At 49.5% G+C, this 14,497-nt stretch overlaps 1 protein-coding gene across 1 annotated transcript in view; it reads left to right on the top strand.

Annotated features, from left to right (window-relative positions):
* Nucleotides 1–7,947, top strand: part of TNKS (tankyrase) — a 121,764-nt gene extending 113,817 nt beyond the window's left edge. The window contains exon 27 of the mRNA XM_054987121.1: nucleotides 7,693–7,947. Within this exon, the coding sequence (XP_054843096.1) occupies nucleotides 7,693–7,779 (87 nt within the window). The 3' untranslated portion in view covers nucleotides 7,780–7,947. The remainder of the gene's footprint in view (nucleotides 1–7,692) is intronic.
* The last annotated feature ends 6,550 nt before the right edge of the window (nucleotides 7,948–14,497 follow it).

Raw genomic sequence — 14,497 nt, 5'->3', positions numbered from 1 at the left:
TCTGCATGCGAGGCACGTGCTTTCCTACCGAGACGTGGCCCTGATCCCCTCCTCAGAGGGCACAGAGAACGGCGGGGGTGAGCCAGCGCCTCCTTCCAAGCTGGAACTGCGCGGGCTGTTCCCATATCAGTCCACAGACTGCACAAGTGTCCCCCCCCCCTCTTCTGCGCCACTTTTGTGAGCAGAAAGTCAGTGCGGATCTCCCCTGCCCCTTCCCTGCAACCTCCTTCATGGTGCGGATGGGGGAAGGAGCTTTGGCTGCTGAACACACCGTGTGGCAGTGTGCCCTGGATCCTTCCGTCCCTGCTGATCAGCTGTCCTTTCGCCAGGCCCATACTCCGTGGAAGATCTCCGGATTAGAGTACTTTTTAAAAAGCAAAAACAAATTAAGGCAAGAGAAAGAAAGAAGGAAAGGGGCAGGACCCCCCCCCCCCCAAATCCTTTTATTCTTCCAAGTCTGTCCTCAGGCTTGGTTCTTCAAGAAGAAATCCAAAGTTCCGACAACATTGCTGGCTATATTACCTCTTCTGGGAGCTGAAAGAAGCAAGTGGCAGGCATGCCCGTATTCAGCACTTTCTGAGTCAGCAGCAACTGTCCGCTGCCCACAGATGGGTTTGTGTGTGACTGCCTCCACTCTTCCTCCTGCCTGTCCCCTTTCACCAGAGGGCAAAGGTTAACAGTGGGAGTGGCCCAGCAGCCTGGCTGCCAAATACCTGATGGGCTGCCTTTCCCCTTACGATCCCATGCACCTGCGAAGGTAGCCAGGCTCCTCCCTCCCGACAATCTCCTCAAACCATGCAGCTACAACCCATGTGTGTTTGTTTTCAGTGGCTGCACCCTCACTTTAGAACAGCTGATTCGGTAACATGTGGCCATTGTTTCCTATGGAAACACCATTCAAGGCTATCGAGGGGCCTGAGGGGGAGGGAGGCCATTTCTGGGCCAAATTTTACTACATTTGCTGAGGACCTACCCCCAACTGTCCTCTTACTACCCCCCCCCCCGGTTTCATGGAGATTGGACTGGGGGGGGAATTTTATGCCCACCCCCAAAGAAGGGGCCCCCAGCCACCACCAATCTCTATTAATCCCTACGGAGAAAACTATGGGAGCTATTTAGGGGGCTGTGGGTGGCATTTTGCAAGCAAAATGCTCCACATTTGCAGGGGACCTATTCCTCACTGCCTTCTCAAGACCCCTCCCCCCAAGTTTTAGGCCAATTGCACCCCAGGGAGGCCACCTGATGGCCCCTCCAAAAGGTGCCTCGGCCACTCCATTTGTTTCTATTGTGGGGAAAAACTCTGTGAGTTGAGTCCCACTGCAGAAATACGTGGACCGAGGCTGACACAGCCAGAGGTGCACTCACAAATAGAACCTCCATGCCAGACCCAACAGAACCTAACTGAAGCCTCCTAAAAAAACCCAAGCAACCCCTGAGCAGGCTGACCGGTCACTCTCCATTGTTCTCAGTGCTGAGAGACGGTTGAGAGAAGTTTTAAACATGCTTCCCCAGGGGCACATATGCACAGGGTAAGGATGCCACAGATAAGGCACACTCCCAGATGCAAGCTCACCCCTGGGGAAGCCCAACAGAACCAAACTGACAGCCCCCCCCCCAAACCCCAGCATCCCCTGAGCAGGCGGAAACTGCGAGACACTGGCAGAAGTCATTCTCTGGGCACAGCAGTAGCCTTCGGCATCAGCCAGCGTTCCTTCCCTCCCACCCGAACACTGAGGAAAGTAAGTTAGTAAACTGTAGAACAAGTTTCCAATTCCATATATGCCAAGGAATACAGTTTTACATGCTAACTTATACATTGCATCAGTTTCGTGGGTTTCATCCCCCTCTTGAGCACGTGTGGAGGCAGGATTATGACAGGGAATCAAGTTCATCTTATAGGATGCTTATGAAAGCCTATGAGATGGCAGTGAAGGCGATGAAGAAGGAATTCTACGCTGCTTCCATTGCGTCCACAAGTTCCCGCCCAGCACAATTTTTTAGAATTGTCCAATCATCGGTCTCCCTGCCAGAAGGGGGCTGTCTTGTCTCTCTGCCGTGACCTGCTGACCACAGTTGAGACAGTGAGGGAACAGGAGGCCCCTTGGCCATCTTCTGGGTCTGTATTAGATCACTTCAACTTGCTCTCTCCAGATGAGGATGACAGGATCCTGTGAGTAGTTAGGCCCACCACCTGTCTCCTGGACCTTTGCCCGTTGTGGCTGGTGAAGGCCCGTGCCAACAGGCTTCAGGATTCCTTAGAGGCCATTGTCAACCTCTCCTTAAGTTCTGGGGTGTTTCCTGGAGCACTGAAGGAAGCAGTGGTGTGGCCTCTCCTGAAAAAAAAACATTTTTGGACCCCACCAACCCATCCAGTTACTGCCCTTTTTCACACCTGGGCAAGGTGATTGAGTGGGCAGTGGTGGAACAACTGCAGGTTTTCCTGAGTGACTCCTCTGTCCTGGACCCATTCCAGTCCAGTTCCCACCCTGGCCGTGGGATGGAGACGGTGTTGGTCTCCCTTACAGACTATCTGCTCCACAGGCATCTGGATCGGGGCTGGTTGGTGCTGCTAATACTGTTAGATCTTACAGCAGCGTTCAACATGGTGAGTGGTGAGAAGTCTGGGCGTGGCCTTGGATGTCTCCTTGTCAGTGGAGACCCAGGTCACAGCAGTGGCCTGGCCCGTGTTTTTTCACCTTCACTGGATCAGGCAGCTTGTTCCTTCCCATTCAGCCCCCGACCTTGCTGCTGTGATCCATGCAGCAGTCACCTCCAGATTGGACTGCTGTAACTCACTCTACGCTAGGCTGCTTGTGCCCCTACTTTGGAAGTTGCAACTGGTCCAAAATGCAGTGGTGCACATTCTGACCAGGACTTCATTCCGGTCACATGTAACACTGGTTTTGTGCCAGCTGCACTGGCTCCCAGTGGAGGCCCAGATTAGGTTCAAGGTCTTGGTATTGACCTTTGAAGCCCTCAGTGGACTGGGACCAGCATACCTGCAAGATCACCTCTCGCCATATGTTCTCTGGAGAGCCCTTCGTTCGGCAGACCAACATCTGCTGGTGGTCCCCGGCTCTAGGAAGGTTCATCTCGCCTCGACCACGGCCAGGGCCTTCTCGGCCCTGGCACCGACCTGATGAACACTCGGACCCGGCAGAATTTAATATCCTTCCACGGTGCCTGCAAGATGGAGATGTTCTGCCAGGCGTACGGTGTTTGAGGCGAGCGTCCCCCTTCCTCAGTTGTCCTCCCACCATTACTCTGCTGCCTGTTTTATATTTCTACTGTGATCCTCTCTGAGCCTGGTTTTCAGGGAGAGCAGAATACAAATGTAATAAAATAAATACAATAATAATAAATAACATGTACAACTTCTCAGTGAAGGGCTAAAGATGGGACGTGATGCCCCTCCACAGCCTTCTCATGAGCAAGTGTGCACACTCCTGGAACCATACCTGCACATGTTGCGTCTGGCTCCAGGAACGAGGCCACAGCACTTTGGAGCATATGCACCAGAGGAATTACCAGATCCAGGGTCACTGTGTCAGACGAGACCGTGACATGGAAGTCCTTGAAGAGCCTTAGGACCTCCACTGTCTGGGAGATGATGAGCCAATCTTCTCGGTTGAACTTGCTCTCCCACCTCCAAGTGTCGCTCTCTGAGAGCCACGCCGTGAAGGTGGCATGCTGCTCCACCAAACGCTCAAGCATGGCACAGGTGGCGTTCCACTGAGTTGCAACATCGGTGATCAGGTAATGTTCCAGCACGCCTGGCGTGGCCTGCTTCTGGCACAGTTCATGAATAGATTTTACACTACGGGAGAAGTGACTTTTGAGTCTCTAACATTTCTGAAGCAGACACTGGAGCTCATGAGTTGCGGGGTCAAGGGGTTCCTGGCAGGAACCCAGATGAAGTGCATCGTTCTCCAGGTGGTGAAATTTGTGGACCACACAGTAAATGTGCTCATGGCCCACTCGCGCCACAGCTGCTCTAATGTTTTCGCCACCATCAGTCCCCATGAATCCCAAGGCGACTGGGCCCTGACCCTCACCTACCCTGTCCACTAACACCCGGTTCAAGGTGGCAGCAATGTTCACCGTGTGTGCCTCATTGAGAACCTCGACATGGAGCAAAGCCTTGCTGTAGCCAACCCTGCGGTCTCCTATCTTTCCCTTGCTGATTCTGAGTTTTCCACTCCCATCCTGAAGGTCTTCAGGTTCCCACTAGTGCGCAGTAAGCAAGACATATGCATGCTGCGCCTGAGGGCAAGTCCAAATAGAGGATGTGAAGGGCACAGTTCTCCTGGCAGCCCGGACGACTGTGCCTTCACATGGTTCTTGGCAGCCCTATAAAACAAGGGCATCACGAGCAGGGGGAGTGTACCAGAGTGACGTCCTGGAGCAGCCCTCAGAAGCCGGAGTACTCAGCTGTAGAGAATGGCAGCCTGTGTGTGGTGGTCAGTTCCAAGATCAGCCTAGTGATGTGTAGATGCCATCTGAATCCCCCTCTTGGCACACTAGTGCCATGTGTACCAAGCATCTCCATCAGAGATGTTTGGCGTCCCTTCCCTACAGGAAACCTGGGGGCGGGGCCAGAGGAGCCTGCCCCCTCTGGTTTGCTGGCAGCCATGTGGTGCCAGTCTCACGCTCCCCACAAAGAAGCACTGCCTGGTGGTGCTTCTTCACGTGGTTCTTGAGGCTGGTCGTGGAGAGATGATTGACATCCCTCCTTCAACTGACCTGGGCCCTATGGGGCTGGCATTGTGCAATCTGGGGATCCTTCATATCCTGGAAGTGCTCCCAGGCATTGGAGGAAAAGGAATGCTCATGCTACCGTGCAGCTGTGCGTGTGGGCACCTCGGACCAGGCACACCACGTCTATGCTGGGCAGAAGAAGATGGCTGAGGGTGAAGGGGTGGAGATGTGGGCCCCACAATCTCTTTCTCTTCTCCCGCATTCTCTCCTCCTGTGCCAGCATGAAAAGTCTGCTCAGAGAACACTGGAGAAGTCTCACTGGTGATGGGTCCCTCCGCCAGTTCCTCCAACATCCTCCGGGTCCCTGGGGTGAGCATGAGGGACAGGAAACTCACATCCCCCAAACCCACCCCAAAAAACACATCCTGATCCTCCTCCTCCTCCTGCTGGGTCTTCACAGCTGGAGGAGGGGGAGCCTCAGCAGCGGGTCCCTGCAGAGTGCCAGCTCCTGCCTCAAGCACCGGTGGTGGGGGTGGCGCTCCAACAGCTGCCTCAGCAAAGAGGGCCTTGCGAACCCTCTTGCTGCCACCAGAAGCCAGGCTGGTGAACTGCAGCTGTGCTGGGGAAGGCCTCCTTTGCTTAGGCGGAGGACGAGCCCATCCCTCCCCCTCCCCACCACCCCTCTAGTCTTAGCCCTCACCTTTCCCCCAGGGCCCTTCTCTGGTCTCCTGTCACTCATGTTTCTGCCCCCTGGAAGAAATCTTACTAAACACTAATTACTAACTAACTAATAATCTTATTAAATGGCTGTTGTGGGTTTTCCGGGCTGTATTGCCGTGGTCTTAGCATTGTAGTTCCTGACGTTTCGCCAGCAGCTGGGGCTGGCATCTTCAGAGGTGTAGCAACAAAAGACAGAGATCTCTCAGTGTCACACCACACTATTATCCACACTGTGACACTGAGAGATCTCTGTCTTTTGGTGCTACACCTCTGAAGATGCCAGCCACAGCTGCTGGCGAAACGTCAGGAACTACAATGCCAAGACCACGGCAATACAGCCCGGAAAACCCACAACAGCCATCGTTCTCCGGCCGTGAAAGCCTTCGACAATACAATCTTATTAAACACTAACGAGTAAGTAACTTCATTAAACGCCCCCAAAGCACCTAGCCACAAATTAGAGTTTGTTTTAAAACCTGCTTATCTACTCTAAAAGCTTGCTTTTTATGGCTCTAGACTTGGAGATGGACACAGAAACCTCTTTGTAAAAGGCCCTATTTAGGTATGTGGCACTACACTAGCAAACAGCTAAATTCCTCTTCAGGAATCAAGCAGGCCCTGAACCCCAATGATCTACAACCCTGTTCTCTAAACTCTAAAATCCTATACAGGCCTATTAAATGAGAAAAGGCAGTCTTTGCTCCCTAACAGGTACCATTTTAGTTTAGCCAGTTTACCTCAAGACCTACAACTAGCCTACTTTAAAAACACTGATTAAAAATTCAGAACACTCTCAGAAACCCAAAGTACACAACCAAAATGCCACTACAAACACCGCCCCCCCCCCCCCAACCAACAGAAATCTACAGTGAACAAACCAAACCTATCCCAGCAGGAGACAGAAACACCAACTGGTAAAGCAGCCAACAAGGGAAAACAGCCCAAAGAACTAGCAAAAATTAAGAGGGAGAGCAACAATGGAAAGCACTCCCCCCCCCCGAAGAACAAGTTAATCTAATCTAAGAAGCAAGACAACTATAAAACAGCAAAAGAAGCCCCCCAACTACAGGATAAAACAGAACACACACACACACACACACACACACACACACGCTGAAGAACAACAAAGTAACAATATAACAATAGCTAAGTAAAATCCAAGCCAAACCAATTAAACAAAGCACCTCACCCACTGAGAAGACAAGCCAAAGCGACCCCCACACAGCAGAAAAACAAAGCAAGCAAACCAGACTAAGACTGCAGGAGAGCCCCCACCCCAAAAGAACAAGCAGCCAAAAGGCCGCAGCAGGTCCAGCAGCAACAGGAGAATCGGCAAAGAATCCGCACCCGCCGTCTCAGCCCAGCGCCCCGAGAGCGAGGCAAGCCAGGCAGCCCACAGCAAAGTGGCAGGCCTCTCATTTAACTCCTTGCAGCAGTCCGGAAAAGGCTCTCTCCTTCTCTCAAGAACCCTATTGGCCAGAGAAGGAGAACGGTTGCAGGGATTGGCCCTGCTCTCTTCCCTGTTCGCCCTCCTCCTTCCCCCTCCTGCCTCTGACTGACTCCAACTCCCACTGGGTGAAAAAAGGCAGGAGGCAGAGTGATTCTCTTGCAGAGGAACAGCCTGAAAGCGCTGCTGCTACAGCTCCCAAGGTTTACGGCATTTTACCAAATGAATTCGGTAAACTTCTATTTGGCATGTTCAAATCAGTTCAGCAATACCAAATTTTACTGAATCAAGTACAGTTCGCTCTTTTCCCCAAACCCGAATTGCACATCTCCTCCACCCTCTTCCTTCCGTAAAGGTGCAAAGTGAGATAAATTCAAAGCAGCTTTAGCTGGAATAACAAATGAATGTGATAATGCTGCAGTTTTTAACTTGATGGATTTTAATTAATGTGTTTAATAACGTGGTTATTTATATATGTTTGTATCTTGTAAGCCACCTTGGGCATCGTGGGAAGGCGGGATATAAATAGTTTAAATAAATAAGCGGGAGATCTTGTCTTCATGGCTGGGAAGGGCGGGAGAGCCTCTTCCCAGACTCTTCCTTGTCTGATACAATCCCGGGAGGAGTGTGTGTAAAACCGTGCCCGGTCCAGGATCCTGCTAGGAGGAGCAGCGCTCAGCAGTATCCTGCTTCTGGGTTTGGGGGCGTGAAGAGTGAACGGAAATGCTCTCTTCTTGAAGCTCCTTTGCACAGTAGGGGCCTCTTTTGACACTTGGTGATGCATGTTTGATATACCTGCTCATTTGGACTTATCTGCATATTCTCAGGCTTACCCCGAGTATTTGATCACGTACCAAATTGTGAAGCCGGAGACTCCCTCACAGACAGCAACAGCTGCAGAGCAGAAAACCTAGTCAATGCTGACCCAGTGAAGCCAATTTCATGACTTCAGTAACTTATGGACTGGATGGATGACATCAGTTTCTTGATATCAACATTGTATAAAGTTCTTGTCACCCCCTCAAACTAAACCTGTATGTTTTATAAAGCATTGCTCTATAAACAGAAATGAGTTACTGATATATACTCAGTTGCTACTATTCCTTTTGAGGAAATGTTTACAAAGGTTTGCCTTTTAACAGCATATCTCAGGCTCATTCCACACACCCCCGCCCTTCCCCCCCCCCCCCCCCCGCAGTGGCCACGTGTGTCAGAGATGCCTTTGCTTCCATCTGTGTGTTTGGGGACGTTCTTTGACAAGCAGGGCTACTGCGTCACGGCCACGATTCTTTTTTGTTCCCTGACTTCGGAGGCCACTGCTCTGGTGATAATGATGTGCGTAGCTTTAAAGGACTTCTTTAAAGTTATTTATTTTCGTTTTTATTATGAAAATGAGCCGGGCCCTTCTCGAGGATGTTTTTGCACAAAGTCAAGTTGACTAAAATCAATTAACAATGCAATAGGAATTTTTTTTAAAAAGTCCAAGGTGTTAGCAATCTAGTTCTTTGGTCTGAGATTTCTTTTTTGCACTTTTGCTGAATCCACTTTTTCTTCTCTGTTGCTAGGAGCGTACTTTAAGGGCAGAAACGCCTCCCTTTTCCGCTGGGTTCCTCTTCATCTGAGAGGAGCTCGAGCTCGCCTCCGTGCAGCAACCGCCTAATAAGCCATCCCCTGTGCTTGAAACTTGCTCCACTTTCCGCTAGCTTATAGAACACTAACCCACTGTTATTTAACGGCTCCGTAACGGCACTTCCGAGCGGGGTGCAAAGTAGAACTCTTCCGTTACATGAAATGTAAGAGGAACTTTGGAAGGAGGGTTATGACCTACCCGAGGCACAGGAGTGTTAAGGGCGTGTTTTGGATGTGTGCTTTCTCCGGAGAAAGAATAGGAGGGGGCCTGGGGCCAGGGCTGCTCCTCATCCACTCCTCCCGTTATGCCCCTCGCCCACCCACCCCCATTCACCACGGGGAGAAGTAACTGGGTGACGGCTTTGGTGGTCTGAATAGCTGCCTCCTCTTGGCTCGCCTCTTGTCGGAGCCACGCGTCCAGGTCTTTCCCCAGGAACGTGACATGAAAAGTTGGCCAGTAAGCTTGTTTTAGGCCCTTCCATTTTACGCCACTGTCACGTGCAGGTTTTTGTAGCAATCTACTGAGCTGGCCTGCACGTATCTTTTTCTTCTGTGCAAAAACAGAAGAAACACCCGTGGCTTGTATTTATCTTGTTCTAGAAAGCTGCTAGTTAATTCTTCTGCTACCCACTAAGCCACCCGTTTTGTTTGTATGAAAAAAAGTTTCTTCTCTAGCATCACCTAGTATAATATCAAAGGTCTAATAATAAAAACTAAGCATTTTCAAGAAATGCAAAAAGAGGTGGAGTTTTTTGGGTTTTTTTTAGAAAATGCAGTAGTCTTTTGTGAGGGAAGAGTTAAAAATCAAGCCATCACTGAGGTTTATAAAATCAGATGTGTAAATGAAGAGAGATTGCAGAGTTGATTGTAAAAATACAACCCTTCAAAACTTCTTGTCTGAGAATCAACAGTCAAAGTTGGACTGTAAATACAGCTCATCTGCCAACATTTTTATTACTTCTTGAGCGTAAAAATAGCCTGCCTTTGTGTTTATTTTATGAAGTATACTGGCATTTACTTGGAAATGAGGCAAAATAATCTTGTCTGTTTATACAGCAAATACACAAATAAAATCCAAGAACTTTTCCCAAAACGTTTTCTGCCAAGGATAACCGTTCCTAATGGCTTGTTTCAAGCTAGCCAAGAGGGTTCTTGCTCTCTCTTTTCGCCAATGTCGCTTGTGGTCACTTGGTCTGGTTGTGTTCATTGGCTCATCATTTAGAGGTTTGGAGACAGACGCTCCCAGGGTTGTTTTTTAAAAATAAATAAATAAATATTGAAGTTGGGAAGGTGTGTTGGGGCTTCACTGTTAGATGAACATTTGTAGAAGAATTTCTGTTTTAAACGCAGCTTGGTTTGGGGGAGGGGGGAGGGGGAGGAATGTGCCACCTGTGGTAGAATTGCAAGTAGATGTGGAAAGTCCGCATTCCTCACCAGCTTCATGTCGCTGTCAGTTGGCGCCCAGAGCCGTTGGCCATGGAGCAGCCAGATGGGGAACTCGGGTGTGGGAGTTCAGCGTTCCTCCTGTACATGGAGCCCCCCCCCCCCCCGCTGACCATGTGGCCATCTTTTACTTCCAGTGTGCAAGTGAAACTGGTGGATGTTTCTAGATTTCATCCTCCCGGCATCTCAGACTGTGGCCCTGACCTTTTTCAAACTGCCAGTATTGTGTAACTGATGTTTGTGTACAGAGTAAAAGGTGCTGTGTGAGGCAATCCATTTGCCAGCGACTTTTGTCTTGTGGTGATGTGGTTGTGTTGATTCTTTCTTGGCCAGACCCTGAAAAATATTTGTGAATGTTGTAGCTGCTTCAAGGTCCTTCACAGATCCCAAATACCTACCTAACTTGGGTCTTAATAGAAGAATAAAATGCAAATCTAGTCTTCGTTCTTCTTCAGAGTTACAGGTCTGCCACCTTTCTTTGGAGGAGCTGATGTTGCTGGAAGGAGAACTGCACCTGAATGCTAAACACAGTTATGTGGAAATGAGCCCCATAGTAATTATTTTCAAGGGGGGAAAAACCAGCAAAAGCTTCAGGAAGAATCACAGGCCAAAGTAACAAGGGTTATGCTGTATTTACTTAAGCATAATGTATTCTTGGTCACCCGGCCCTTCCTCCCCTCCAAAAATTCCTTTTTTCTAGGGACAGATCAGAGATAGCCAGATAAAAGCCATATTTAGCTCAATACAGTTCAGAAAAATGTTCTTACGGCTTTTGTCTTAAGGGTTCAAGGTTCAGGTGGGGTGGAGAATTCTTCCCAGGATCGAACAGGTTTCAAGTATGCTGAGCACACACCACCTTTCCAAATGCAGTATCAAAACAGCCTTGCATTGGATTGGTTCAGAATGCCTCATTTTTTGAGAATCCACCACTGGTAACACGCTGGTCAGTTGTGACTGTTGCATGTATACAGCAGCAAAACAGGGTATGCCAAAGACTGAGCGTACAGATTAGGGGACACCGCCTGCACCAGTTCCAGCTTCCTGATAATAGTCCTTGGCCTGGTGGAGGCAATCACACTTTTTAGGTGCCTGCCTAAGAAGGTCACACGGAGAAGAGCCCCGTATCCTTCTGGTAAAACCAAAGGGCTGCCAGATGCAGGGCTGCAAAGGTGCCAGTAGGCCTGGCCTTATTTCCGGGCACCCAAGCTGCATCCTCTGGGGAATAAAAGGCGCTGGGGTCTCTGGCTTCCCCATCTGTGGGTTTGGTGTGTTGCTGCTCCTGCGATGCGACCTTATTTGCCAAAGCCAAGACTGAATTTTATTAAGTGCTTTTATTTTCTGTGACCATGAATGCTCACTAGAAAAGAAATTCATAGGTGTGTGATCCAAATACCTCTATTCCACCAAATAATTTTTAAGTGAACACAAGTGAGGGAATTTGCGAAGATGCTGTGTTAATATTGCTGATAAATATTTTTTTAACAGGTATTGGGTGAGTAAATTCATTTTTAGGGATATCCACTTTTAAAAAACCGAACCTTTTAAAAGCCCTTAAGCCTACTCACAGGTTCCTGCGGTTTGGATATAAACTTTGCTGGATTGGCCGGTGGACATCTCTGTCTGCCAGGATGCTGAATTTAGGACTGTCACAGCAGAATCAGCTCTTGGCTGTGCTGTTTAAAATGGTTTGTTTTTAATAGCACATGGGATTCTTCACTTTTAAATGTACTAGTCAAACACTATTGCAGAATCTTATTTTTTAAAACAAGTCCTCCATTTTCAGACCTGTAAATCCTGGGGTTGAATCCAGCGCATCAGGGGAAAGCACCTCCGTTAGCGGAACAGATCCACGGAGCCCAGCCCAGAGTTTGCCAGTGCAGTATAAACTATAAAACAAAGTGAATGTGATCTCTTCTGAATCCCGAAGGCCAAGCCATATTTATTCCCTCGTGCATGCACCGTGTCTGCTGCTGTATTCCACCTCACCCAGAAGTGCCATGTTTGGCCACTGCAATGTGCGTGGCCTTGATGGTGCACGTGGAATATCCATGAATGCAATATCCCTTCTGCAATCCCAACACGCTTGTGAGGGAGCCATTTGCACATGTGAAATCTGGCCTGTGAGCCTGGGCTGTGAGCCTTCTTCTGCACTGATGCTGAACCCCATCTTGAGTTGCATCCATTCGGGGTGCTTGCCAATATACCCACTCACCCCCCCAGGGGTGAGGAAGGGATGACCCTTAAAGCTGGTCTCTAATCAGAGGGTGTGAACTTTGGCTCCTCACAGTTGCAGGCACAACAGGGCTCTGTGTTTCTGCTGTTTGGCAGGAGCACTGAAAAAGGGCTCAGTGGTGTTGGGTGTGCTGATTTTATCCGTCCAGGAAACTGCCTTTTTAAAAATACTTATGGTTACCAAGAACTCTCTGAAGCCAGATTTCCAGTGGGCAGGGGCTGCAGCGTCCCCCGCACCCTGCCGTATCTCTTTAATGCCTCATGGCTAGTAAAAGCAGAATAAATTACACAAAATATTAAAAAAAAAATGTAGGTGTTGCAAAATACCATTTGAATTGTTGTTGTAGATTGCAGGGTTTTGACTTGCCTGGATGTGAGTTGTGAGTACACCACCATGAGTATGACTAAACATAGCAGTTGTGACGAAGCTGAAGTTGGTTCCCAGTTCCCCGTTCGCAGTTCCTAGATTATTTGCAGACAAAGACCAGTTATATTTTAGAAAGGTGTCAGGGGCTGTAAACTTTGACATATCCTGGGTCCTCCTACAAAGCCCAGTTCTTGAGTTAACAGCTTCAAAGCAGGGTAAGAGATACAAGCCCTCTGCACCCCCCAAAAATCTTGCATGGCCCCACATCACACAGCCCTGCGCTCACTAGACTGCCCCCCACAACCAGATGGGTGCTGGTGCCCCTCCAAACCCTGGTTCTGGAGCTGGGGCCTCCTGTTTGGGCTGCCCCCCAGAAGCCGGTGTTGGGAAAGCAGCGTTTGTGTTGGGGCCCAGCACACCCCTCCTTGTAGGGGGCAGTCTCTGTAGGGCTGAGTGAGGCAGGGAGATTGAGAGATGGTTTGGGGGTCCAATCTTCTCTCATGCATTTCTCGTGGGGGAAGCCCACTTCGGAACAGATCAACCCTGTGAAGTAGGCTGGGCTGAGAGCGCGTGACTTGCCAGAGGTAACTCTGCTTACACTTCCCAAAACAGGCTTGTGTGAGAGCGCCCAAATAAGAGCTCCTCGCTCCAGAGCCGGTCTTTCAGTCGCTTCCAGTCTATGTCTTGTAGAATCTGGGACATGCAGGTTCAAATCCTCACTGAGCCATGGAAGTTTGCCCGGGTAGTAAAGGTAAAGGTAGTCCCGTGCGTGCAAGCACCGAGTCATTACTGACCCATGGGGGGACATTGCATCATGACATTTTCTTGGCAGACTTTTTGTTATGGGGTGGTTTGCCATTGCCTTCCTCAGTCATCTACACTTTACCCCCAGGAAACTGGGTACTCATTTTACGGACCCCGGAAAGATGGGAGGCTGAGTCAACCTGGAGCCGGCTACCTGAACCCGGCTTCCACCAGGATCGAACTCAGGCTGTGAGCAGAGCTTGGGCTGCAGTACTGCCGCTTACCACTCTGTGCCACGGGGCTCCCTAATAGCCCGGGTGACTGTGGGCCAGATATGCACTCTTGCAGGCTTTCCAACCTCCAGGGAGCGGCTGGAGGCTTCTGATCTCCACACTGCAGAGATCCTCCCCCCTGGAACAAACAGCTGCTTTGGAGGGGGGGGGGTTCTGTGGCATTCATTGTATCTTGCTGATTTCCCTCCTCTCCCCCTAAGCTGGCTTCACCAGGCTCCAACCCCACATTCTCCAGGAATTTCCTAACTCAGAGTTGGCAACCATACACTCGCAGAGTATCTTACCTCACAGGGTTGTTGTGAAGGCAAAATGGAGGGGAGGAGAATGATGTACGGTGCTTTGGGTCACCCATTGTTGAGAAAGGCGGGGTGTAATAGAAACAAATAATAATGTTTTGTTTTAGGCAACTGTACATGTAAGAAAAAATCTGGGTTTTTAAAATTCCTCTAAGAGTCCAAAGAAAAATAAAAGAATGAAAGTCACCCTTGTCTGATTTCTGGCATCTAGATTTTAATAGTGCCGTGCTGGTAATAAGCCATTTTCCCACCGACATGTGAATTTCTGCACCATCTGATCAATTTTACAGCCCCTGACCCCTTTCTATAATGTGACTGGGCTTTGTTTGCGAATAAGGATCTCGGAGTGAGTTCCTCATTCGCAGTTCCTAGATCCTTATTCTCAGACCAGCTCCCAGTTCCTCAATCGCAGAACTGGGAACCAACTTCAGCTTCGTGCAGTCGTGCTTAGGGGTCTCTGGATCAGACCGTCAGTTTCATTCACACTTGATTGAATCAGGGCAAAAACTGGCCGTGATCACCCACACCGGAGGACACGCCATAGTTCCCTGGTGTCGTCTTTTCATGTCCTAGTGCTCTCCAGCTCCCAGGTGGAGATAAGAAATCATGCAGCTAAATGAAAACGACT

Source organism: Eublepharis macularius, chromosome 8 (assembly GCF_028583425.1).
Source record: "Eublepharis macularius isolate TG4126 chromosome 8, MPM_Emac_v1.0, whole genome shotgun sequence".
NCBI lineage: Eukaryota > Metazoa > Chordata > Lepidosauria > Squamata > Eublepharidae > Eublepharis > Eublepharis macularius.
The sequence above is the reverse complement of the archived record's forward strand: the minus strand, read 5'-3'. Positions and strand labels throughout refer to the sequence as shown.